The sequence below is a fragment of the Catharus ustulatus genome, chromosome 1 (assembly GCF_009819885.2).
Source record: "Catharus ustulatus isolate bCatUst1 chromosome 1, bCatUst1.pri.v2, whole genome shotgun sequence".
NCBI lineage: Eukaryota > Metazoa > Chordata > Aves > Passeriformes > Turdidae > Catharus > Catharus ustulatus.
Window position 1 is genome coordinate 113177802 of NC_046221.1, and position 27478 is coordinate 113205279.

Below are 27478 nucleotides of genomic sequence, written 5' to 3' on the forward strand. Positions count from 1 at the left end.
GTTGGCAGATACTACTATGAGAAGGGAAGCAGAAGTAAAAAAAAAAAAGCCAGATATTGATTAGGAAAAGCTGTGAATAAGGTTAAACATTTACAAATAACACATCAAGCAGCTAACATCTAATCAAAAACATGGTCTTTCATTTTATGCCAGAAAACTATATATTGAATTAAATCAAAAGAACAAAGGTGATTGGAAATAAAGTATGTTGAAGGATGAATGAATCAGCATGAATCTTAAATTCATGAAGAATGATGACCTAGCCACCAAATCAAATATGGGTTCGCAAATGTAATTAAGAAAATCAGAATAATCCTGTGTCAATCATTAAACAATTAAAGCATGGGGAGTTATGAGGGAAATTACGACAGTCAAGAAAAAGAAAACATCTAATAATTGTTTTCTATTAAAAAAAAGTATGAAAGACTCTGAAAGGTGGGCATTGCCCTGAATTAAAAATCTCAATATGCCTTTTGACTCTCAGTTCCTGCAGATCTCTGGTCTCATTGTCTGCAAAGACAGCTCTGTTTCTGCTTATCCTCTGCCCATTATTTAAGCAGGACATAATTCACTGTGTGGAGGTGGTGCTATATCTTGGGGCAACATGATTTGATCTTGCTGAAGTGACCGGCAAACAAAGCAGCATAATTTGTTACTGAACTTCTGACCACTCTTCTAAACAAGCGTATCATTGGTCCCAAAAGCAAGGATGAAGGTTGCCTGAGAACAGGAGTCTAGAATGGACACAAAAATGAAACCAGCAGACAAACAAGGAAGAGATCATTAGATTGGAGGCAGCTAATATTCCAGGGCTCACTTGTTGGACACAGCCGTGGACTCTATAGTCATAAGACTTTAAATTATAAGCATCTTGGAAGTACTTTGCATTTTAAATCTTAAAGCAAGCACTCTACATTGCTCCCTGAGGTCCATGCAAAAGTAATGGTTTGGTGGAATGCTCAGCAGGAGCCCATGCTGCTGGCAAAGTCAACAGCACCATTTCTACAGTAGCAGATTCTTTCCCAATAGCTCAGTGATTCTTATTTGCTCTGATTTGGGCATCCAGAAGGATCACTGCCCAAGCAAGTATGATATATATACAGCAGAAACAACCATAAATGTGCTTTGCTTTACCATCCCAGAGAAGTTTGCAGAAGAAAATTTATGCTTAGAGGATAATAAATAAAAGAAGCATCACAGATTCGCCTAAAACCCATCTTGACCCTGCTTAAAATTTCGTTGTGTGCTTGTAAGAAAAATAATAGTACAGAGGAAATGCCTTTTCCTGCAGAAAAGCAGAATTCTGTCATCTCTTTGTCCTACACATGGACAAGATGAACCAGAAAAGACATCTCTTGGAGTTTTTATTCCAAATCACATCTAAGATTTGGAATATTACTCACATAGATGATTGCTTACTATAAAAGCCATCTGTTTTATACTTGAAAATAAATAGACAATGAAATATCTCAATGTATTTCATTTTACCCTTTCCTAAACTGCATTTGTGTGCTTAACGTTAACCTTCCCATTCAAATGTCATTAGCTGCTAATTAAGATGTTGATACGCTGATTGTATATCTTGCAGTGGAGATGATTTGCAGGCACTTACTAGGTGTTTATCAAACTCCAGCACACGTATTGGTTTAGCATGTGTGGCACATTTAATTTACTGAACACTGTCCCAGTTCTCCCCTCTTTTTTTTTTCCTAATACATAATGAGCAAAACATGGCAAGTTGTCAGGAATAACCTCAGAAGAGAAGTAAGCGACCTACGCACTCTTGTGTAATTTTTACCTATGATTTCAAGAAACCTTATTTAGAAATCTCTATAACTATCCCAGCATATTACTAACAAAATAAATAAGCCCTCTGAATTTGTCTACAATTTACACCATCCCAGACTCAGAGGAAGAAGCCTCCACAGTGTTAAAGGGTTTTTTTCAAGCAACTTCCTTGCTGCTGGCAAGAAGAGTTTAAGTCGGAGAAAGGCAGTGATGATTCTGCTAGTGCAAAAGCAGTTCTGCAACACAGGGTACATTTTCACAGGACTTTTTAATATAATTTATGAATATTTGCTCGCAACATAATTGTCTTTTCTGCTGACATTTTCAAAGCAACACTGTGATTTGTTGGGTCTCCTGAGAGTCCAAGTACAAAACTGATAATTATATTAAATATACATAGACAATAAAGAGTGTGTTTACATAACTATGCCCATAAATATCTGGTTGAACAGTCATTGTTCTCAAAACCCTTTTAAGCAGCTCTCAGAGGGATCCAATTCTAATGACATGATGGTTTAAAAGATGTTGCTCAGTCTTGTTCCATATTTAATTAACTTTCCTTTTTTAAACTTGTGATGGTGGAGACAATAACAAATAGCTCTGAAAAGAGAACGAGCCTTGAAACATGAGTGAGACCTTGTCAGGCTTTTGTGTAGCACACACAGAAGAAGATCTGCACACAAGAGTTGGTGGCCAGGGACTGTCCAGCTCCTGGGGGACTCTGTAGCTGCAGCATTCACAGTTCACTACGACTAATAACAGCAACAACAATAATAATAATTAAACAGATCTTCTGCATACCAATAAGGGAAGTAACATAGGGAGGGAAAGTGAATGTATTAAAGGGAAAAATCGGTTGAATAGGCCTAAAATTGTTTATTTTTGTGCTGTTATACAGCAGTGAAGCAAATACTTTAAAGAGAATGGCACATTGCCCACTAAGATGTAAAGGGCGTGTGAGCATTAACTGAGCATCAGTGTATGACTGAGCACATTAAGTGGGAATCAAGGTAACATTTCCAAGTTCATAGACAGTCTTATTCTGTGGAGTCCTTCACATTGCCTCATCCTAGACAGGGCTGCTACAGCAGCACAATATTCTGTTTTCACACTGAGCTATTTTTAATTGTCACCAATTATAATTAATTTACTTTTATGTGTCCTGGTTGTCACAATATTAACATTTCTAAGTCTTTCCCTTTGCAGGCAGTGAGAATCTGTTGTGACATCTCAATAAAGTGGGATTCAATCAAGGTGTGAATGAATTGTTAATCTTGTTATAAATAGAAAATGCCATATGTTGGTAACAAAGGGACATCTCCCTTTTTCTGTTGTTGAGGACAGTGGTAATGAACCAAAGTGAGTGGTCATGCCAGAATTACTAATAAAGTCCAGTCACTGAGACATGGAAAGAACTTCAGCTTTCCCCCTGCTATTAAGAAGGAAGGGATAACTATTTATGTGTCCTAAGCAGAACTTTTGAAAGGTTTTTCATGGGGTTTGCAAAGTGACTTGTAAATCAGGAAAAGCAGTGAGAGCAAAGAAATTCTGATAACCTCCATGTGGACTGAACCATCTAAAATGGTTTGGAAAGTCTAACTTACAGGCAACTGGCTATGAATACATGAATGATGGTAGAAATTCTGGTTTTGGATAGCTGAATGTCATAAAGGCCTAATACATGCTTATTCCTGGACTATCTTTTGTTCAGATAAAGAATCAGTGCATTTCCTCATAAATCCAGTGTTCAGATATTGTGTGGGTAGGTCACTTCTTCAGTATAAATTATGTATTTCTATCTGGTCTAGGTCTATGACATTTCCTAAACATAGCTCTGGCAAAGAAGCAAAAGGATTAATTGCTTTATTAAACTATCACTTGGAGCAAAACTCATGTCCGCTTGAAATCTTGGGAATATAGCTGGTCTCAGAGGTAAAAGGATACCTTGTCCATCAGTCTGTCCACACAATTCTTGAACAGATTTATCCTTTTACATTAGGCTAAGGGCATGGGGAGGGGCTTCTCTTAGGTTTTGCTAACCCAGGGCAGAGAAAGGCATGCCACAACGGAAATGCACACATGCACAGAGTGCCGTGTCTCTTCTTCCAACAGGCAAGATGATCTGCCTCTCCTGTTGATTTTTCTAAATGCTGTGGTAATTCCCCAAGCAATACTCAGTTCTCATTGGGAAGTTCAGATGTCTTCCATAATCTATTTAAACAGCTATTTAGGTATCACTGAGAGACCTGTTACTTTAGAAAAGGTAAGAGGATTCCAGCACTTGATACCAGCAGCCAGCTCTCAGAAGCCACCTGGGGCTGCCTGTGGCCACAAGACCCCTCTATTCCCCTGTGCTGACCTCAAGGGACAATTGATCCATGAAGTCTTCATCACATTTGCTGTTGCTATGTTTACTGTTCCTTTATTTACGTATCTAGAAATTCAACATCTTTGCATGTTTTGCAAGCTGTCATGACATGAGACGCTAGTAATAGACTGTGTTTTGCTTGCTAACATATTTTTGACATATTTTAGCTTTTGATTATAAGATTGCATCTTTCCTTGCTACCATCTGTCTCAACTCAGTGGCACTCTGGCATTTACAAAAACAGTAGGGTGTAATATTTCTTATATACTTGAACTCTACTACAAACATGTTATTTGCAGTCTTAACCAATATGTCACACTTTCACACATGAAGGCTGAAATGCCTTATATCCTTTAAGGTATCTGTCAAAAATAAAGAACATATCATCACATTCAATTTGGCTGAGATGAGTAATATATTAATGAGAATAAGAATGGGAACGGTTTCTGACTTATAAATAGAGCTGGCATTTTACAAGCCTTATGTATTCATGCCTGCATTTATCCTTTTGTCAGCACAAATGAGATATTAATACAAAACCTGGGAATTTCTTTCTTGCATTTAGCAAAATCTGCACAATATTTTCAAAGCTGGAGTTTTAAATATGACACATTTTTTCTTGGAATATCTGGTAAGTAGACACTTTCTGACTTTACTTCTTTTTTTCTCTGTCGTCCATCTGTAAGGAGTCAATTTGTTACATTCAGCAAACTGGAAATCACACTTTGTATCTATCCTGACAGCACTAGGTGAGCAGTTCTAGACATTTGGACTTGTTGTAATGTGTAGCTGTTTAAAGGCAGTATTTCAGCAGCACTGGTTTTCATGGGATAAAACTAGAATCCAGCAATAGGATAAGATTCTAGAATAGCTGGAGAATGTTTTTTTGGTCCTCTTTTTTAGGCGAGCTGGGGTAATGACGGACAGTGGTGGGCAAGGAGAGTTTTTATCCCCTTTTTTCTTCCCCTTGAAACTGCAGGCAGTCAGGAGCCAATGCAGACCTGAAAAAAGCTGTGAGGTGTTGTGAGAGGTGCCCCCCAGCATGGTGCCAGTGAGCATCACCCTGCAGTGCGCACCACCTCCAATTCTGTCACCCACGCCAGAGGAGAGGGTGAGGGATGTCAGCCTAACAGCTCTGCTGGCCAGAGCTGTGGTGGCTCCCTCTCATCAGCACCAGACCCAGCTCACTAAGTGATATTTCATTTAAATTCACCAATAATTATACACGGAAGATGCGTGGTGACTCCTCTGGCAACCATTGTGTCAAGTGTGTAAGTATGAAATTGCTGACACAGAAAAAAAAGAAACAAACCCAGAAAACACTGAATATCACTCCCAAGCACACATTGCTTTGCAGTGGGCCAGAAGATTTATTTTTACCTTTACATGTGTATCAATACCTCCCTTTGAGAAAAGCAACCTATTCCTACTGAGCAGTGTACAGATACTGATAGAATGGGATTCCAGATCTTGGTGGTTTTTTAGGTGATATAGCAGTAGTAATAATAATGCTACTTTCTGAGGAAAAAGACAAGACACAAAGCACACTCACACATAATGGTAAACTGAATTTATTTCCTTTTGGAAAACAATTCCAGTAATCTCCAGGTTCAGACCGCAGAGTAAACATTAATAACAGTAACATACAGGTTAGTTCAACTGATTCAAGAATTTGGCCGTGTGAAATCATTAAGGAAAGTCTTGAACACTCAAAGCTTCAAATGGTATCCAGGAAAAAAAATCTTTGACAAACTACGTAACAACTATTGCATATATGGTAATGCTATCTGTCATATCGCAAGGCTTACAAATATATATACGGGCCTTATTCAACTGTGGGTTCCTGCTCTGTGAGAAAGAGTCTCTTCATATTTTTTGCAAGAATCTTCAGCAATAAAAAATAGTCTTAGATTCATCCGTTTGTATACCAAAAGAGAGATTTCTAGACTGAAGTTTAAACGAAAGGGAGGCCAAACAGAGCTGCAATGGAACAGTTATTACCTTCTCCCTCTTCCTTGAAAATGATATTTTTTCTTAAGCTATTTTTTTCCCCTCACACAGTATTATTATTATTTGTATCTTTCCTGAATAGGGCCCAAGTCCACTTGTCTTTATAAGACCATTTTAGTATCAGACAACATAATACATGTGCAACACTTTATATACAGGAAGTCTATCCGGTGCTCAAAAGTTCAAACACATGAACATCCAACAGTTTCGATAATACAAGTTTTATGGTACAATACAATGATTCTGAATAATATACATTAACAATGAAAGTTTCGTGCAAAGAGTAAAATGTGTTCCCTTTTTGTGCCACAAAGAATTCTCTGGAAGAGACGGGCCTTGCACTAACTGCTGTGCTGGGTCATCGTATGATTCTGCAACAAAAACAAAAGAAACAACTTAGTCACAGGACAGGCATTTCTGTGTGAAAGAAGGATGCAAAAACAATTTTCCCAACATATATTGTAAAATGATGGGTTGGATAAAAGAGTATTCTTGACCCCTCCTTGTTTGAACTATCCAGAAACAGCATCATTATGGAAGAGAGGAGTTCTCCCCAGCTGTTTCACACCGGTATCCTTTACATGTGCTGCAAGAAGGGCAACACACTCCCTACAGGTAGGGTGTGGGGTGACCTGCCCAGTGAAACTGCAGACCAGGTCAGTGATCCTGGTGTCTGCTTACACATGGCTCATGGTTTATGCATTGCAAAAATGAGAAGTGCATTTGCTGTAAAAGTCTTATGCTAACTGGCCTGTGCTTCCTAGACTGTGTCACTGCTTCAAATGCACTCCTGCAGTAAAACCTATTTCCCCCACATGGTATGGAACAATATAGTCTGATAAGAGCCACTCTACTAGAGAGCTCAGAGACTGATGAGAAAACAGGAGGGGCTGGCACAGCCTGCCCTTTGGTCACCAAAACCCACAGGTATTTTCCTCAGGTAAATGCAGTGCCTTCCTTATGTGTAGAAACACAGCATGGACTTTGGAGTCTTAAATTCTCCTTTCCTGTACAAGTAAGCACAAAATGAAGCAGCAAACACCAGTTTCACCCTCTTTCCACCTCACCCCTCAAACCAAGTTGACCACTTTCAGAAAGATGCAATTGTGTTGCCTGTACTGACTCAGATCCTTCACAAGCATCGACCTAAGAGCAAGCGACCAATCCAATACCTCTTAAGTTTTCTACAGTGTACACTGGATCCACAGATAAATAGAAAATGTCTGTGGATGCTACTTCTCAGACAACAGGGCAGCCACTGATTAGTGATGAATTTTCCCCTTAGTAATCGGGGCCAGATTTGGGCCAGTGACCCAGAGGGCAGGGGTGTCACATCCCATGATTTGCTCCCAGTAGACCCAGACCCTTCACTCCACTTTATTAAGTTAATCTGTCTTTAAACCTCTTTGGACTAACGCACTCTAGGATGAACCCGTTCCCACAAGACAGTCATCATTTACAACAAAGTGAACATCTACTGAACCATACCCTCCAGAGCCACCCATGAAAGGGCACAGGAAAACAGCCTCGGTGAAACAAATGTGAAATACAGCGTGACTGCACACCAGCCTGAAAATCCTCTCTCCCATCCTCCTTCACTCTCCCTAAACTGTGCACGCACACAAATAATAGTTCATGGGACATTTGGCAAGGAAAGGATCTTACAGTAAGACTGAGGAATTTTTAATGTAGTGCCATTCTCAAGATTAAAGGAAAATGACCCAGTGACACTCAAAGATGCAATTTCCAGATGTGAATACAAAATGATTTAATGCTGATGGCAGGAATTCCAGACTGTCCAAGGCCAAAGAGTGTTAAAAAAATATGCTCCACCACTTGATTTCATCTAGTTCCTCATCCTTCCCATAAAATCATTTCAAAATGCTGTAAAACACTAACAATAGGTGCAGCCAAAAATGTTGGCTGGTCACAGGTAATGGGCTCTGACTTTAAAGCACAAAAGCAAGGAAATTAAGAGTTAAGCCTGACAGTCCTTTTGTCATCCTGTTGTGTCCATTTATTGCAGCACTTACAGCATAACACCACAGGCTTATTGGAGACCCTGCAGTACCTAGAAACAACAGGAAAAGTTAAATATGGGGTGGCTGCCTGAATTCTGATTTTCTTCTCTGCTTCTGAGCGGGTGAAGTAATATACCAATTGTTACATTGCAGACAGATATTTGGGGGGGGTCTTTTGTTTCTAGTCTACTGAGAGCAAGCACGTCAGTCATGCCCATTTTTTATTTCTTTTCACAAAGTGAAAAATGCATAATCAGTATGAAACTGGATGAACAGTTGCATATGAAGCAGTCAAAAGGTGTTTTAAAATTGCAGCTGTAACTCTCAATGCAATGACATTTTTGATTAAAAAATAAAAATGCCCAAATATGAAGAAGACAAAATAAAACACAGCAGAAGGACTGACTTGCCCCAGCTCTCAGTGTCCCTGACTCCTGTGCCCTAGCGCAAAATGAGATTCTCTGGAGATAATGAAGAAATAATAGAAAAAAATGAAACAAGGGTTGCAGAGAAGAACGGGATAGGATAGGAACACAAGGAAATTCTTTGAACAGTTTAGATCTTAGAAAGGCAAAAATATGTGTTGTAAACAGTCAAAACACAACACAGTTTCCAAAGTAATTAAAGGTCCCCAAATGTGGGGGACTAGGGGAAATACCTACTTGGCTGAGTTGCAAAAAAATACAAAGTGGAAGCGCTTCAGGAACATAACATTGACAAGACAAGCAGGCGAAGGATGGGAGGGGAGAGATAAGAAAAGGAGGAAAATTCTGTAATCCCACAGAGAGCCATATTCCACTCTACCAAAAGCCATCTATTGAAGAACCCACGTCTAAGTGACTGAAAATTGCGAACATTAATCCCAGTTATGAACCATTGTTGTTTTTATGAGGGGTGTTGTGTTTAAAAATTTAGGGCAAAAATTTTCCTCTATTATCCACACAGTCAATCTCGACTGTGATGGTCTCTCTGCCTCTCATGCCTCCCTGGCATCAGAAGATGGGGCAGGTAGGAAAGAGGAGTTCGGAGCTCCCGCCAGCAGGGATGTGTGGCATGCCCAGGGACAGTGCGATATCACACTTGACATCCCCTGCATGCCTTGGAGAGCGAGTTGCCCTTCATTCAAGACGCATTAGGTAAGCCTGAAACATGCCTCCTCCAGAAAGTTCAACTAGTTTTGCCTGAGTTTGGAGCAATTAGTACCTCCACATGCCAAAGAGAAGTCATTTAGCGAAGTGCAGGAGGCATAGTATGCTCACCTTCTTTGCCTCCCCCAAATCTGATTGTGCATAAGCACATCTGTTTAATTATGTGGTAGTCTCCCTACAAAGCAAAAAATGTCAATTTCCTGCTTAGCCATGGAAAGAGGAAAATATTTTTTTTCAATGTAATCTTTCCTTTGACTTCAGTAACAGCTGTGTTCCAATTTCCAAGAGCTGGGATCTCATGAGGAGACACTAGTTTGTAAATACAAATTCAAGCTTTCCATGCACAAAATGGAGGAACAGGGAAGCAGGAGGGGTGTGTGTGTCACTGAATTTGTTATTGTGTAGACACAAATCAGGAGAACTCCTACATCCCCAATTATAATGTCTCAGTGTTGTCTGGAAAGCAGGTATACTGCCTGGGAAAACCTGAATTTGGTATATTTCACAAGCAAAAGAAACTCTTTAAGTGCATTTGCCCTATTCCTAGAAATAATTATTTTTGATAGCTGAATCCAGAATCCCAACTGTTATGTGACCTACTATAAAATTACATGCCCCCACTTTTCTGGATGAAAATGCTTTGAGATATCCCTGTTGTTAGTGCTAAGGACTTGAAAACATGCAAAGAATTTCAGGATAATACTGTGTGGAAGAATCTCCTTGGCAAACAAATACTAAAAGGTTTCTTCGCAGAAAGGCTTGAAACAAAAGAGGTAATAATACTTGTTTGGTGCATGCCTTTGTGTTTCAGAGGGAACATGAGAAGTAATAGCTAGCAAAAAGTTCCCGCCCACAGCATCAAAATTAACGAAGAAAAAAATACCCACAGATAGCCACAGACTCAGTAGCCCATTAGAATCCTTAATGTGAACTGTGGTTTCAATTTAAATGGGACTTTTGTGTTTTATGAGCAGATGAAACAAGACATGGCTGTACCTGACAAACAGTGCAAAGAGGGTTCACGTGAAGAGGTATAAAGATGAAATGTAGGTGCATTATTTCAACAGATGGTAACAGTACCACAGCAGCATGTTATTTTTTCCTTAGTTCAAGAACACAAACATGAGTAATCAATCATCACTGATTAAGTAATTATGGTACCCTACATGTAATCACTTATCTGGAATCCTTTATCTGTGTACATTACAGACCTTCTTGCATTCTTTTGCATTCAAAAAATAAAAATGCACCCCACTCTACTGCAATCCAGCTCCAGGTTGTAAAACAGAACTCTACATTACTATCAACCTTTAAGCGCTACAATTTACTTTTTTTTTTTTTTTAAACAAAAGCAATTGGTTTCCAACAGGCTGGATAATAAGTCTTTTGACCTGCATTCTTCTTTGACCCATTAAGGTCACCCCTGTGCTCGGGCATATAGCTGACTTAGGAAATGCCTGCAAGTCCTGCATTTCATCTCCTGCCCACTCAAAATAAAGCTTTCTTTAAATGTGTCTGTACGGGTCCCTGAAGACCAGGGAGGCATCCCTGTAGTGGGCAATGGAGGGACAGAAGCTTCTGCCTTTATTAATGAATGCAGACCATTATGAGTCTGGCTGGCTCCTGCACTGTTCCCAGAAGCATATACTGTACGTGACTTAAAATGCTAGAATATTGACACAAAGCGAGCTGGGCACCCCTAAGGAAAATTACTCCTTGGATATAATGTAGGCTCGTAACAGCTATTAGAGTACAAAATAAAACCCTCCGGGATCAAACTGACATATACCGCATTCTACCTACTCCTCAAACATTAGAAGAATTTCTTTGTGAAGGCATTCTCAAGGACAGCATTAAACTGACTTTTGTAGCAATCTGCAACAGCTTTTTGGCTTACAGCTTTTAGTACTAAATCTCTAGTTTGAATCAATATAAGTACTATATCTACCACATTAATCAATACATTTAGTTCAATACACGTTCTATTAAATTATACTTTCTAATCAAGATTTTCTACTTCTCTTCCCTTCTGTTTTATTCCAACTTCTTATCCTGTACCACACTTTTCAAATTGTCTGCAGCTAAGAAGAGGATGTTGGATTTTCCAGAACCAAAGGGAAAGAAAGAAAGAAAGCCTTGTGGAAAGGCAAGCCTAACAAAACCTAGCACAGGATCAACACGGTTTTCAGAACTTTGGACGAATGCTGTATTACTTATCTTGATTGTCATGACCTCTCATGCAGAAAGATCTGTATTGGAATCTGTTGGAATATTATACTACGTGGAAAGGAGAGGGAGGAGGGAAGACGAGTATTAAGTGGTAGCACCAAAACCAAATAAATGAAACTTATTCAGACTAAACTATAAAAAAGGTAGCATAAAAGGTTATTTTTCACACTGCTTCTTCAGATTTGTGCTGCTTCAATATTGCAGCATGGAGTTTCCTGCCAAGGACCTGTTATATGCTGAAAGGTTCTTTCCTGGTAAACTGTAATAAGATTATACTCAAGGATTGAATTGATGAGTTACTTAGATTTGTACGATACTAAGATTAAATATAAACTATAAATTAGGATGTAAAAATATATTATTTAGTCCAGGTCTTTGGGGATATGTGAAACACTGGGATAGAATATGTCTCCAGCAATCGGAGCTACACAGCTACAGTAAATGACTTCCCCACACCTGTGTTAGATTTGGTGGAATGTGGTTGTTCTTCATAAGAAGAGAATATAAATGCAATGTCAAAATGATAAACATGCATATTGCAGGCATGCAATGCATTTGCCACTGTCTTACAGATAAAAACCACTGCACTCGTGTCCCTCTCTTACAGTCAGTTTCTCTTTTCCTATCTCCATATAATCATTGTGAACCTGAAGAAAAACTGTTGCATTTTCTTTTGACATTTAACATCATCTCACTCAGCTCACAATAGTGTCTTATAATACTTACTAGATGACACTATGTCACCATTAAACAAAAAGGTGAAATAGCATAATAAAAGAGAAGAACAAGAATTCATGGAATTTAAAGACAGAAAAGACCCATTAGGGCGTTTTCTCCACCCATCTTGCCAGTGTTGGATTATTGCCTATAGTGTAATTTCAAGTGTTTTGCCCAGTCCAATTTTAATTAGAGCTTCCAATGCTCCTCCTGGGAGACTATTTCACAGCTTCACAGACCTCAGGGTTAGTATTTTTTTCCTGATGTTCATCCCAGGAGAGGAAGAGGCTCAGCCAACCTCAAATCAGACATGAAACCAAATCTGCATAGTTAGGAGCTGGTTTCAGTAGAATATCTGTGCCATTTTGAAGCATCTGAAAGCAGTAAACTTACTTTCAATGCCCCAACACATTATGGCACTGGTTCCACTGCTGCTGCAAGCAATTACGAACATTCAGTTATGTGAGTTTCTAAGGCTCAGTTGCTCTATAGGTAAAAAAATAGTAAGGTAGGATTTGGGTTTCTATACTAAGGGTAATGACTTCTATAGTGCACCCCACTAAATTAATTATTTGAAGGTTAGGGTCATGTCCAAGTTCATTCTAGAAGATTCTTCTAGAATCCTTAATTGTACTGATAGAGCATCCATGAACATTCAGATTGTAAACATTTTGTCTTTCTCACATGTGTGAAATACAAAAAGAGCAACTTCAGTTGAAGCTGATTAACAAATGAGCGATTATTTCCCCTCTCAGACCCCACCCTTCCTTTCATAAAACACCAACTACAAGAAACTAACTTGAATTACTGTATCTGCAATGTCGGAACTAACAAATGTTTCTGATATGTTTCACCACAGGAATTACAATGCTTCTGACACAAATGAATATATACTCATATTTCAGTGGTCACACTTATGCTGAGTGAATGAGGCAGCTAGAAAAGAGATGATGTCTAATAGTTTTTCATAGGTGAAAAGTAGGAGGCTGAATGGAGACTTTGGAGAACAGAAAATATCCAGGCAAAGTGTCCCTGCCACCAGCATCTCCAGGACTGTAGTGCAGTTGGTAGACCAGGAGGAATAACAATGAATTTATAAATACACTAAAGTAGGCATGGAGTTTCATCCAGGCCAAGTTCAGTCACCAGCTTAGACCTAACAAAATACAGTCTCCGAAACTTCAGATTCCCAAAGAAATTGATCTCAACTAAACCAGAGCTATTTCCACAACAAGAAAGGGGCCAAATCCCAAGAGAATCTGTGTTCCCATAAATACCATTTATGTGTGGTGAGTTGATGTTTGCCAGCCTTTGAGAATCAGGTCTGTTCTCAGACATGTTTGCCAATTAAGTGGTCATCTTAGGACATGAATGACCACTGCTGACAATGATAATTTAGGAAAGTCTACACTGAATTGCAGTCATTCATATAAATTAATTCACCTAAGCTATGTGATTTGATATTATGTTAATGTTTCTGAAATAGCATGACTGGTAATAAGATTTTATTCTTTATCAATTTATGTAAAATTCTCAGTGTTCTGGTTTTTCCACTCAGCATTTCCAGCTGGCCCAGAGAAAAACTACCTGTAAAAAAATCTCAAATTGAAGAGCATGTTCTCAGGGATGCAAACTGGAAATTAAAACCAAACCCAAACCAAATCAAAACCCCTGATACCTATTTTTCTTCAGAGACTTCCAGTAAGTCACTTGTAAAATGTCAATGATTCCTTTTGGATTCATTACTATATGCGAGTACATAGATCACAGATTTGTTGTATGGAAAAGAATGACATATATTCCTGGGTACAGCAAATAAGGCTTTCATCATTGTCACTAGAAGAGAACAGACACAAACACCCATGCCTGTTCACTATCCTTGCACCTTCCTCATTATGAGTGTTGGCAGGGGGCTCCCAGCTAAGCCTCTGACATAAATCAGAGTAGCTCGAAGGCTGTTTTAACCTATGGTGCCAAGCAATCACCTCCCATAAGCCTGCCTCACCCTGGCTGCTGCTCATTGACATGCAGTGAAACCTGCAATGATGTCTTCCATTTCAGGCGAGGTGTGCCTGGCTGCATGGGAAAGGTGTGTGCATTACCCCATAAAAGAGAAAGCAATGGGGAGAGGGGGCAATGGTCAGGGCATGCTCACAGCAATTCTTCAAAACTGGGAAACCTGTCTGTTCTTTTATATGGCAAAGGGGCTGTACTGTTAATCAGGATTCAAGTTCAAGACTTGTCTGTAGAAAAACAAGGCATCTGTGATACTGCAAATATTTGAAATGAATATACAAGCATTCTTCCCCAATAAGAAAATTGTTCATTAAGTGGGAATAAAAGCTTAAACAAAAAAGGCAGAAGGAGGCACTTCTGAGAAATATATCAGAAGTCTTATTACTTTAGAATATGGTTATGGTTACCCTGGTATAAATTAAGAAAAGCTCCACTGAAATCAAGGGAGTTTCAAGACAGGAACAAGCAAGAATAGAGCCAAACCTTTAGGGTTTAAAACAAAGTGAATATTGCTCTTATACTGATCGATTCTTGCACACCCTCTACAGGGGCCACAGCCAGAAGTCTATTCACCCTGTGAGACACAGCAAGCAGAACCCAAAGTTGAACAAATACAGATTTGTCTGCAGCTATTGTACACCAGAGTAACAGGGGACAACAAGCCTTGATAGGCAATATTGCATAATAAGATATTCAGGGATTAAGTCAGTGTTTTACAAGACACGTACTCATGGGCTAGTTGTTGCTCTGTTGTTTAATTTTTTTTTCTTTGCTATGTTTAATTTATCATGCTAGTGCTTTCTAAACTACAACATCTGTAAACAAGTTTAAGTTTGACCGACCTCCCCTCTTACATCCACAGGCAGCATTTCTTCTTTGTGCTCTGATTTCAGATACCTTAAAGACAAATAAATCTGTGGGGGAGATAGAGGTAACAAACCTAAACAACAAAAACAAACCCCTTTGTCTGACAATATGTGATCATCTTATGTGAATACAAATTTGCCTAGCTGTGAGTGAGGAGCTGGCTCCTGGAATTGGAGCTATGCTATGCACAGATTCCTTTATAGGTCAAACCCAATTAAACAAACTACTACTAAATATTTAACAGCTCAGTGCAGTAATTAGTGACAAATAATGGAAGCTTAAACTGATAATTGCTCAGAAATGTCCTGTTGGAAACATTACACGTTCCTTACTCCTCCTCTTTCTCTCCTACTCAATAAATCTTGATCCTTTTCAAGGATTAAACTGACAAATTAATCTGTATTTTACACATATCTATTTGGTCCGCAATGAAGACCAAATTTCTGCTTTCTATGACTTGCGAAAAGCAACTTTCCAAGGGGAATTCTTCTTCTCAAATTTCCATTTTGGGTTCTCTGCTTTTAAGCAGAGTAATTGCTAAAACATGAATTTATTTCAAATCTTCAACCAACCTGCAGGTCTGGAATTCAAGCTCCTGTCCATAGGATTCAAAAGGTCACCCAATTAAAATGGGGAAGCACACAGAGCTGTGATTTATATGCAAAGGGCAACCTTTAAAACAATGATACTTTCCAGTTTTCCACAGGTGCATGTACAAGAATCTCTTTGAACAAAATTACAAGTGAAATTACAAGTTTCTTGATACAGCCTGAAAGAAAAGTGCTGTAACTTGTCTGCACTCCTATTATACAGACAGACACATCCCACACTTGTATCGATTGCTGAGTTCACCTCCCTACCTTCCTGACATAACGCTGGGTATTGTGCTTACCAGGTGACATGGGGACAGCCTGGAATCTGGACTCTCCACACATTGCCAGCTGGTGCATGGGGCCTTGCACAACAGCACCTGGCACACTGGGGGGTGTGGATCAGCCCAAGATTAACTCACAGTGGCTAACAACATTTTCACTCAGGTGAAAGCAAACCCTAAACAAGCCCACTTTTAAAATCGGCAAACTTTCCTTTCACAAGTGGAAATAGCATTTGGAAGTTACCCATCCAGCAAGCATACATACATACACCCAGTTAACACAATGCAGAAGTGGATGGAGCATATGTTGGATCCTGAAATCAGGAATGTAAATGGACATTTTTCCCCTTGTCCATGGTATGTCAATTTTAGACGCGTAGGATAGAAAAGGAAAAGCTGTGGTGCTCTGCTAGCTCTTCTCCTCTTATAAAAGCTCCAAACTCTTGCACACTGGTACATCTTTTCCCTTCAAGACAGTTTGCAAGCAAAGCCAGATTGAGCAGATTTGATGGTAACAGCCAAGGATTTCTGAGCTGATAAGCAGAGGCCCCCATGGATTTTGAGCTCTGACTTCCTTCACAGCCAGTTACTGTGCCAGCCCATCTTGGACATCTTACAGTCCTTATTCCTACAGCTCTTCAAACAAGGAATAGCAGGAACTGGGACAGTGCTTATGTGGAAGACTTGGTGTGTGTGTGAATTACAAATCTACTGCTTGGAAAAGAAACTAAGGACAATTTTTATCCCTTCCTAGGTGCTGATTACTCAGACAGTTAAGAACCCTATGTTGAAACATTTTGTTCTTAGAGCAACCTCATCTGAGTTTCCTCCTTTTCAGTCCTAGAAACTCCACGTTTTAAAGGTGACTTTTAGAGAGACTAGAATGCTATTTTGCCCTTTATAACAAAGTCATTCTCTAAATTTGTGAGGACACACACTGTAAATCAATAAATCTGGAGCATTTAGTAGCATGTGGTACCAGGACAAGAAAATTTCATGTTTGTCATTGTGGTTGTTGGTTGTAAAATTCAGTTTGGATTCTCTATTGTCTTCTGTTTTCTGGTTTGGTTTTTTTAAATTGCATTTGTGTAAAAGAAGTGTGAAATGTGACCACAGCTAAATGGGAGGAATTTCACTCTCACTTTCTCCTGTTTAGAGAACCTTAAAAAATGGGGAAGGCATTCCTACAATTTAATACTCCTTCCCCAAATAAGAAGTACCACACAAAGAAGCATCCTTTTATGCCATTTTCCTTCCTCCCTGTGAGAGATGACGTATCCTCCTACCAAATGTCATTCTCTGAGGTTGGTCATTCTGTGTCCTGTCAGACAGCTGGCCAGTGACACGCTGCAAGTCAGACATGTCATTAGCTCCTGCCTTGACCCTGTACTGACAGTGGAAGAAATGCTCCCACCCCTCACCTCTGGCTTTGACTCGTGATGCCAGGTACTCCTGTCTCCTTCGCTATCTCCTGCTATCAGCTGCTGCTTTCACCCCTCGTTGCCCATTAGGGCTGTTTTTAGTGTGGCAATCTTCGGATTGAGTGAAAAGAATCACAAGGAAAATAACTGGAGACAACACTCATTTGCTGACTACATTTAGTGCCTAGGTATCTGAAACAGAGAACTTTAATTCCTTTACAAAAAGATGTGCTGTAGCTATGGTGAGGCTAATCTATAACCCTCATGATTTTATGTCATTTGCTACTCCAAGTTAATTTTAATTCATCAAAATAAAACCCTTTAAAGTAAAGTATTAGCTTGAACACAGAAAAAAAATTAAAAAGCAAAATCTTTGCAGTTGGAGGGCAATTCATCATACCACAGTGCACACTTACATAAATTCAAAAGTTAGCTATAAACAAGTACCCACAGCAATAGTGCCAAGCATAAAGGGGCAGGCAACAGGAGGCCTGCTTTCTAATAAGCCCTCAAAGGAACCTGCCACACAGAAGTGGCACTTATTCTAATTTAAAGCTCTCACAGTTACTTTACCATGGCAAAATTTATAAACTAATAACTTTAGTAAACAGACTGGCACTCCAAACAAAAACCCACACAGCAGTTCAGTCCCACAGAGAAAACAGCTTTCTTAGAAAGGTACTGTATTCAACAGTAAGATAAAACATTTTTTGTGGGCTACTCTTACAGTCCCTGATGTTCAGTAACAATTCTGCACCGTTCAATTACATCTATACTGTCACTTCTTTTGTGGTTTGTAGTCTATTGTCCCAACAAATTTTTTTAGCATCCTGAGGTATATTGCATACCTGTATATTCGTGTCCTGGTCAGCTCAAACAAAGAAATACTTCTGGATTTGAAAGAGCTACTCTGGGTCTGTGACCTCCCTTAAAGTGGGATTCGTCAGGGCAATTTGTTTTCAAATTGTCAGTTTGAAAACATATTTAATATTTGCAATTAAAGCTCATATTCTTTCTCATCTCTATTAGTTTTGATTCTCAGTAACTGATAAAAATTACAAAAATTATACTGTTCTTCATTTATATACATGAAGAAAAAAGAAAATCAGAAAGTAATAATAAGGGCTTAGCAGGAAATTACAGAAATCTCTGTAATACATGCATATTGGATTTATTTTGTTGTTGTATCCTAAAACCACATCACTTTATACAAAGTTCCTTCCAAATCAAAGCAATACTAAAGTAAAACAACTGCAGGCAAAATTTCTAAGACATGACGCAGTTTGTGTCAGAACGCTCATCATTTCAGGCTGACCTGTCAAAGTATCTTGGGAAATATGGTAAAAAGACAAATCTGCAAGTTTGTAAGAAACTTTGAATGATAAGAATTACATGTGGCTCACAAACCGTGGAATGCTGTGCCACATTAGCTGAGCTATACAGCAGATGTCCACCCCTTCCTACAGCTTCTAGGCACACCTGCTCAGGCTGTGCTCCTAAGAGCATTGAGGGGGAGCCAGCCTCAAGAAGCTTTTACAGAAGAAAGCAGAAAAATAAAAAGTTTGTGCTTAGATCAGTGATGTGGATTTGAAAGATCAGAATTTAGTACTGTACACAGACACCTGCTGTCAGCAATAGAGCTATGTCATAAATTTGACATGGGTGAAGTTAGCAAGACAACATTTTTGGACCTTGACAGGCCAATTTCTGTCACTTGCATTTTCAGGGGATTCTCGGCACCTTGCAGAATCCATCCCTGCATCCAATCCACTTCCTGTCTTGTCTTCTTGTCTCAAGAAGCCTCTTTTTAGGCATTAGGACTAAGGATTCTGACCCCAGGGCTTGTTTTTCCAGAAACAAATGCATTGTCAAGGCAATCTACAAACTCACCAGAAAGTAATCTCTAAGGGTTTTTGAAATACCTCTTTTCACAGATATATTTCCTTACTAAGTTCTGCACAAGAGTCCAACATCTGTAGAGACTTACAATTCTGTGCTAAATTGTGTGCATTTTCAGATTAATTCCTACATGTTCACTGTATATTATTGTAAATCCATGCGGCCTAAGCATTCAAACCACGGGCTACCATCATCCTCAGTGCGTGTTAAAGCATTCCTAACACTGCCCGAACTTATGCCAGCTCATAATAGCCCCATGGGATCGTTATACCAATTAAAAATCCCTGGAATTCATTGGAGTCTGAGACATGCCTGTGAGGACCAAAAGGGAGTGATACAGAACCAGCTTGCAAAATAAACAGGATTTGCTGCGTACTGAGGGAATCCTTGGCTGTCTGACTAAGGTACCTTTTATACTGGCAGGGGATGCAAATTGGAGCCTGAGGATCTGCACTTTCATTTTCAAAGCTCTTTGCAAACATCAACCACTTCACCTTCACACCATTGCTTCAAGGGAAGTAAATATGTACAGTTCCAGCATCTTCTGTTTTGTGAAGGTGCAAAGAAGCACAGGGCATTTTTACAGTCTCTCTTCAGGCACAAAAGGGAGCTTTTGACAACCTCTTCCTTCGTGGGCAAATGAGTTTCTCAAGGCCACGGAGGGATTTGGTGGCAGAACAGGGTTTTCTGGAAAGATCCTGCTATCCAGCCTGGTACTGAGTCCACCCTGCCTAACCTGCAACACACCAAAGCAAGGTGCAGAATTCTAGCCATACACTGCTTCAATGTAGGGGACAGATTACTGCATGTCACCCTCCATAATCTCTCCTATAAGAGGAATTCTACATGCTTCCTGGGGACCTCCCCCTTTGATCCCCCCACCCCAAATGGTGGCAAGCTTAGAGACAAGTTGTTTTCTCAAGGCTGAAATTAAAAATGGCTCTGTGTTTTGCTAAACAGTCCTCTGAAGCATGGGCAGCGTGTGTGTTTGTGTGTGTGTGTGTGTGTCTGAAAAGGACCCCAATGAAAGGAAGGAATGAGAGATGCTAAACAATGCTGTGCAAAGTTGCAGACTGTTCGGCTACAGGCCAGAAAATGAATCCAATTTTTCATTCTGTCATTATAAATATTTCAGTGCAAATGGTACTGATTTTCTGCAACTGTGGTTAAGCAAAGGGCCTCCGAGTGAATATTTAAGGGGGAAAAAAGACTAGAAGAAAAAGAGGGAAGGGGAAAAAAAGAAAAATAAGAGGGAGGGGGGAAATTAAGGTTAGCAACCAATTAATTTCAAACTTTCAGTGTAAAAGATTCTGGGAAAAATTCTACAGTGATGCAGCGTGTGACTCGAAGGAGGGAAAAAAACATTTACTCTGCTCTTCTTCTGACAGTTTCTCATAAAATATCTGCAGTCCATCTATCTTTTAGTACTCCAGGCTCCTCTGGAGAGCAGAAAATAGTAGTTTAAAGCTCACTTCAGTGCCAGTCTGCGGGAGATTGCTTTCCACAGGACCCCTGCTGATGGAGGCCTAGGGGAAGAGGCCCAGGAGTTATTCAATCAGTCCAAGGCTCTGGGGCGGCCAGGGCTCCTTTGAGGGCTGATTATAAAGCTGCCCTCCTGTTGCCTGCCTCTGAACAGAACGAAATGAGCAGCCTCTTGCTGAGCAGATTCTGCAAGAAGGAATTTCACCTGTCATGGAGTTTGTCAGAATTTCAAGATTTATCTTGGTGCAAAATTAATAAAATACCAACTAGGATTTCAGCCTGACTACTCAGCTGTGTCATCTCAAAGTGATCTTTCACCTAAGAAAACCTGGACACAGAGCTACTGAAGTCATTCTTGCCCTACTTTTGCTCAGGAGCTTTGGTGGATGCTACAGCTGAATAATAAAATGATTAGAGGTGGATTTCCTGACAATTACACCCAACGTCGAGTACTGGGTGGGTGCTACTGTCCTGCATGACCTTCCACCTTACTTCTGTGGTTACTAAATCTCCCTGGAATAAGCTAGAAATCTGAAATAGAAAAAGATCATTTCTGCAGTTTATAACCTAGCAGGTCCCTTATGGCAGCACATCTGTTAAGTTCATACACTGGTATTCCAGGTCTGGATTTGATTTATAAGTTTTAAAGGAATACAAACAACAGACTACATGAGATTAGATCCAGTGAAACACTGCAAATTAATATTGCCGTGACAGTCAAGTACATGGTCTTTTAACCATATTCTGAGTTTAATGTTGTGGTAAAGTGCCAGGTTGATAAAGCATCATCTAAATCTCTGTGAGCTGAGTGCAATTCTTTCAAAGCTAGACAGTCTCACCAGTCTTCTGACAGTGCCTTACAGCAATATTAATAATAAAAAATCTTCATACACTACCTGTTTAGTTAAGACTGTACTAGCTTATATCACTTGGTCACATGAATTTCAGGTCTCAGGAAGCAAAGAAGCAACTTGCAGCCTGCAAGAGACCTTTTTAGCTAAAAGAGCAGAACAACTTGGAGAAAATAAAATTCAGCTGATGGGTGAATAAATATTATTCAATTTACAATGTTGTTGGTTTGGATCTTCACATGGAGACACAGAGATCCACTGTACCAAGAAACAGTTAAATAAAACCCCCATCTTAGATTGGGAAGAAAGATGCATTTACCATCAACAGCTCTTACCCTGAGCTGTGACAATTTCTCTGTACTGTTCAAAGCTGTCTGCTGTTGGAAACAACAAATCTACCTTTCTGTCTATTTGCTCCCCAGCATTTTCTAACAGGAGCTTAAAACAAATGGTAACATATCCCTTACCTGCCTCCTCACCCTTAGATGACAATTTAGCATTAATACACATCATAAAGCCACCTTTTCCAGGCACTGGTAGTGTGACAGTTTTAACACCAAGAGATCTCACAGTAAAGGGGGAGAGAGAAAGCACGCAAGTGAATGCACAGATGGTGGGAGGGGACACAGGGTGCTCTCAGCAGGTTACAGTAGAGATGCATTAACTCCACAGAGGGATAAGGGCTTCCCACCAGTACAGTCATGAATTATAACTGAGCATGGGAGTGAGTTCTTAGTGCCTGTCTCACAGCAAATATACTGTTCCATTTTCCTGCACAATCACCTTTCACCTTTACAAATGCAAAGCCAAGCAAAATGCACCACTAATATTTAACAATATCACAGGTTTTTAATCTTACACAGCACACATCTACACGCAGGAAGTATGGGGGAGGCAGAGTATTCACTGACACAGCGTACCCCCAAGCAAACTTACACACCCATGATCCGTGACTGTGCCTAGTGATTCTCCTGCAAAATGACACTACAACAACACAGAAAAACAACCAAAGCTGTACGTAGAAATGTGTGCAACTCAGCAGTATTGGTTCATGAGAACTGAATCATCTCTTTCTCTCTTCCTTTGTTAACAGGGTGGAGGACACTCAATTTCAGCTTTGAATACAAAGGAAGCTCAACTTTAAAAAAAAAAAATCACAAGCCTGCAAAATTCTACTCTTTTACCATCCAAAATGTTTACACCTTGGTTTGATCAAAACATGGTGAAACTGACTGCAATAACAAGTAGAAATGCTAAACCTAAAACCTAAAAGCTGTTCCTTCTGATTGGTTGACATACACATTTTTTGCAACATACACTTTGTCACTTTGCACCAGTCTTTTTCACTCATGTTTACAACAGAGTGGTCGAGTGATGCTCCAGAAAAAAAAAAAAAAAAAAGAAAAAGCAAAAAAAAAAAAAGGCAGGCAAAAACAAAGTAAAGGGGAAAAAAAGAAAAAAAAAAAAAAAAGGAAAAAAAGGCACCACTTTTGAGCCAAGTTTGCTGTTTACTGGAGTGTCTCTTTATGAATCACTGACCACACCTTGTTTTCCCAAACTATCTGCACCTCCTCCCTAGGGGAATTCATCCCCTCCCAACTTTCCTCCTACTCAATGAACCTATCAATGGAGAAAACTTGTTATGTTTGGCAGCTGAAAATTTGACCAGTTTTAAAGGATTCATTTACCATGCCTTTCACTTTTGTTTAATTCCTCAGTGTTCCTGTTCTAAATGACAGCATGGCAAGCATTGCTTTTAAGCAGTATTCATCTTGCCTACTACATCTCAGCCTTTTACAGACGGCTGCTCTCTCTCCGACAATGGAGCCTTACTCCTTCATAGCTTGAGGGCAGAGACTCTCACTAGCTGTAGACTTGCTGCAAATATCACAATAAAGGACACAAATGTGAATTTCTTGTAAAATATGGGCTGGCTCTGGAGGTACCTTGCTTTAGAAAACTCTGTCAAGAGCAAACAATATATCTTTCTCCAAAATGCACAGCAGCCACACAGTTGAAAGAGCTTTTCCAAGTGATCTAACATGTCAATGGAATCAGGATGCTTGTGAATTTTACACTTTTCTCCACTTTAGGTCCCTGATCGATATTTTAGCTTCTGTCACACTTAATATACTCAATGCTGGTTTGGCAGCATGTCTTGTGGAACTTAAAAAAAACGAAAATCCCTGAAGCTTGAGGAGGTGCCCTGCAGTAGAAGAAAGTAAGGTTTGAGCTAAGATCTTAAGAGGTAGCAGTTTTGCTGCTACCAAACCCCTCTATCTATGCTCTGGTTCAGCAAAAACATGGAGGAGTGAGGATGCTGGGAGCAACAACAACCTTGTGCCAGCACTGCAGAGGGAAATGGGGGCAGACCTGGAGCTGCAAACTTCCAGTGATAACCGTGTGCCACCACTCGTTGGGAAATGACAGGACCAGTGGAGAGTGGAGCCAGGAATAAGGAGCTTATTCATGGAGATGGAGTGAGGGGGGCCAGCAGCAGGGTAGGGGGAAGGGAAATCAGATTTGCAGAACTGGCCATGAAGCTCCTCAATACACCATAGCTGGATGCTTCATAAAGTCACACTGATGGCAGTCCCGGAGATGGCCATCTGTTGTCAGCTCTGGGCCAGATGAAAGATAATATAATGGCAGCTACTGGTAGCTAACAGCAGGGCAGTTGTAGGAAGGAATGTGTCCTAGAATGAAGAAGTGGTGCTTCCTGTTTAGCACAGAAAATCAGTCATCGATATCAACTACATTAGCAAGAACTTAATGGATGGACAATTAACAGAACCGAACTGATCTACCAGGGAAATTATTCATATGCAAACAGAGTGCTTATTTCTTCTGCTTACTCCAGGTGTATGTGCCAACTGATCTGACTAATGGCAAGGTGTAGGCTGAAACATCCAGGGCACAGATGATAAAACCTCATTTTCTGCAAAGGGCAGAATTCCATTTCTAATGATTATCTGTGGGTCAGGGAATACATTTACTGCTTTCCCTGCCCTCGGTCTGTGACAGGACTCTCTGATGTTCACTGAGGTTTCTATAAGGACTGAGGGTAGAAACTGGCCTTTATGTAATAACTGATCTTCCCCTTATTATTACCATGATTTATTTTACAAGTGCCTTATCATTATTACCAGCATCACTCAGATGAAAAAATGTTTGCCTTTCCAAGCACTATTATTTCTATCTTGTTTCTTTCTTGGTCACATAATCTCCTTTCTGCTTCTCTTCTACTCCTCTGCCTTTTGTTCCCTTCTTCTTCTGTCTTTATGTCCCTACTTTTTTTCTGCAGCACTTTTCATTTGCTTCTTTAGGCTGAAATCTCATATACCCCACTGTTTTATTTGCTAAAAAAACCTCAGGAATTATGATTTTAGTGTTGACATGTAACATCACTGATACGTTTCAGAGACAACATTTGTTGCTTTCAGACTGGAAACCATGAATTTCATTTCACATTTTTGCATGTCATAAGGATTTGCAGTCATAAGGATTACAAACTGTACTATATTACCTGATTCTGCAGAATCTATTTAATGTAGACCATATGAGTCAATTTGGAGAAGAGATGCATAGGTTATTCTTTTTAATAGGTACTTATATTTTACCAAAAGAATACTGGCATACAAGCATATAAACACGAAGAAGTAGGCAAAATAGAGACATATATTCAAGCACACACACTTCTCTAGTAAGAGAAGGAATATAAATTTTTGCTTATTTTTGGATAGGTACTTTATGAGTGTCACTCAGGACAGTATATTTACTTGTCAGTTCTGTACTGTTTTGCTGTTCCTTAAGTCTGAATTTCTTTCCAATACTAAATCTGTATTTAGATGTAATATCCATCACTTAAGTGCTGTACTGTCTTTGCCAATTAATTCAGTATTTTCATCAATAATCTTACTCAAGCATCTGAAAAAGTAAACCCATAATTGTGATTCAATTGCTCCAGAAATTTAAGGAATGCTCTCACAGGGAATGTATAAGGGATGTCGTGAACACATTGTTTCCTGCTTAATTACAGGAAAAAGTGTAGAAAATTTCACAGGCTAACTATGGTATGTAGAGTTACTCAAATATGAAGTATGTGGAGACAAATAAGACACATTAATACTAAGCTCATCTTTGACAAGCACTATTTAGTGAAATCAAAATGGTCCTGAAAAATTCTTTGGGCTTGGTAGGCTTTGCAATGGGGTATAAATATTCATGAACTAATGAAGTACCCACAGGGAGTGTTTACATTTGAATAGGCCAATCAAAGGCGGGTGAACTCACAAGCTCCAAACCTGGAAATTTCTTATTTAGAAAAGAATTACCGCATGAAAACCTAATGTGGCCATAACACTCCTCAATCCCCAGGAGGGAAGGGGCACTGGAAGGGAATTCAAAGAATTTCTTTTTGTATTTAAACTTTGTTTGACATTGAAGCAAAAGACTTGCAGGGGAAACACTTAGAAGGTATGTCCTTAAAGAGCTAATGCATGAGTGCCTCCACCATGCTTCTCTTGATTGCCTTTTTGAGAAAATTTGCAAAGAAAATAATTCTCCCTTCTAGGGGGAAAAAGTCTCAAATCTCAGGAACACAGGTCTGAATTTTTTAAAACTTGAAAGACATGGAACTATACTCAATGCACCTACTGGTGCACGCCTATCTATCTGAAACAAAATGCACAGTAAGGGCTCAGGAAAAAAAGCAAACCTGCAATGCATGCAGCTCAGTCCAGTCCCCTAAAACACAAACATTAAGTACAATCCTAGTATCTCTGGAACACATATTATTATCATTATCCTCACCCACAATAAGAAGAGTGTGAATGGTTATGTGAGGCAAGTTAGTACCTGACCTTAGAAATTAATCCAGCCCTTCTGATTCCTAGACAATTGCTCTGAGAAAAGCAACCTGACTGCCTGCTAAGGTCTAGGGCCAACATTATCGAATGTGTTGCCTGTATTTAGGCATCAAAAGTGTTTTGTAGAAACTTTAAATGAGGCTATGGCTGCTCAGCACCTATGCTTTTATCAAGGTTCCTAACTTCAGGCATTTTTGACCTGATTTCCTGATGTACTCAGCACCAGCATCTTGCCCTGGCCTTATCTGCAGCTGGAGGTGCTCAGCACCCTCTCAGAAATAGGCCACTGAGTTTGAAAATGCTGGCCTAAAGCTTTGACTGTTAATTGGATTCCAGGTAGGCTTCTTTTTAAGAGGAGCTGACAAAGTTATTCCCTGCTGGCTCCTGGCCTTTGGGGCCTAGAAAGCCAGCATCTATGTTCCACTCCTCACCCTAAGAGCTTGGGGACCTAGAAATGCCAAAACTAATCTCCAATTTCACTTAAAAAAATGTTTTGAGGTCTTTTCTTTGTGAGGAAAACATCCTGCAGGTTTGAAAGTTTTTTGCCTGTTTTTGTGTAAAGAGCATGAATTATTCACGGTCTCCCCTGCTGTTGGGACCTACATGGTGCAGAGACTCAACTACTGTGGGGGCCTTGGCAAAACAATCCTAGATGGAGGTAGCTGTGCCACTGCTGCTATGGCTGATGCTATTCCTACACCAACCTCTTTCCCAGCTGGCCCCAGAAGGCCTCTGCCACAAGGAGAGAGCCCCAGCCCAGGTTAATTAGCAGTTTTCTCTAGCTGACCCCCAAATGAGGGAACATAGTGTTTGAATCCCAGCTCTGCCACTGTCTCCACTAAAGGTCTCAGTCAAGCCTTTAGTTCTTGAAATAGCCTAGAGCTTGCTTAGTTCTGCTCCAGCTCAGGTCAAGGGTATT

The 27478-nt window shown here is 39.8% G+C and overlaps 1 protein-coding gene across 13 annotated transcripts in view; it reads right to left on the reverse strand.

Moving 5' to 3' along the window:
- Positions 1–5711: 5711 nt before the first annotated feature.
- Positions 5712–27478, reverse strand: part of ZNF521 (zinc finger protein 521) — a 229323-nt gene continuing 207556 nt past the window's right edge. For all 13 annotated transcript variants that reach the window (XM_033059028.1, XM_033059045.2, XM_042779256.1 and 10 more), the window contains one exon: positions 5712–6537. In XM_033059028.1, the coding sequence (XP_032914919.1) occupies positions 6508–6537 (30 nt within the window). In that variant the 3' untranslated portion in view covers positions 5712–6507. The remainder of the gene's footprint in view (positions 6538–27478) is intronic.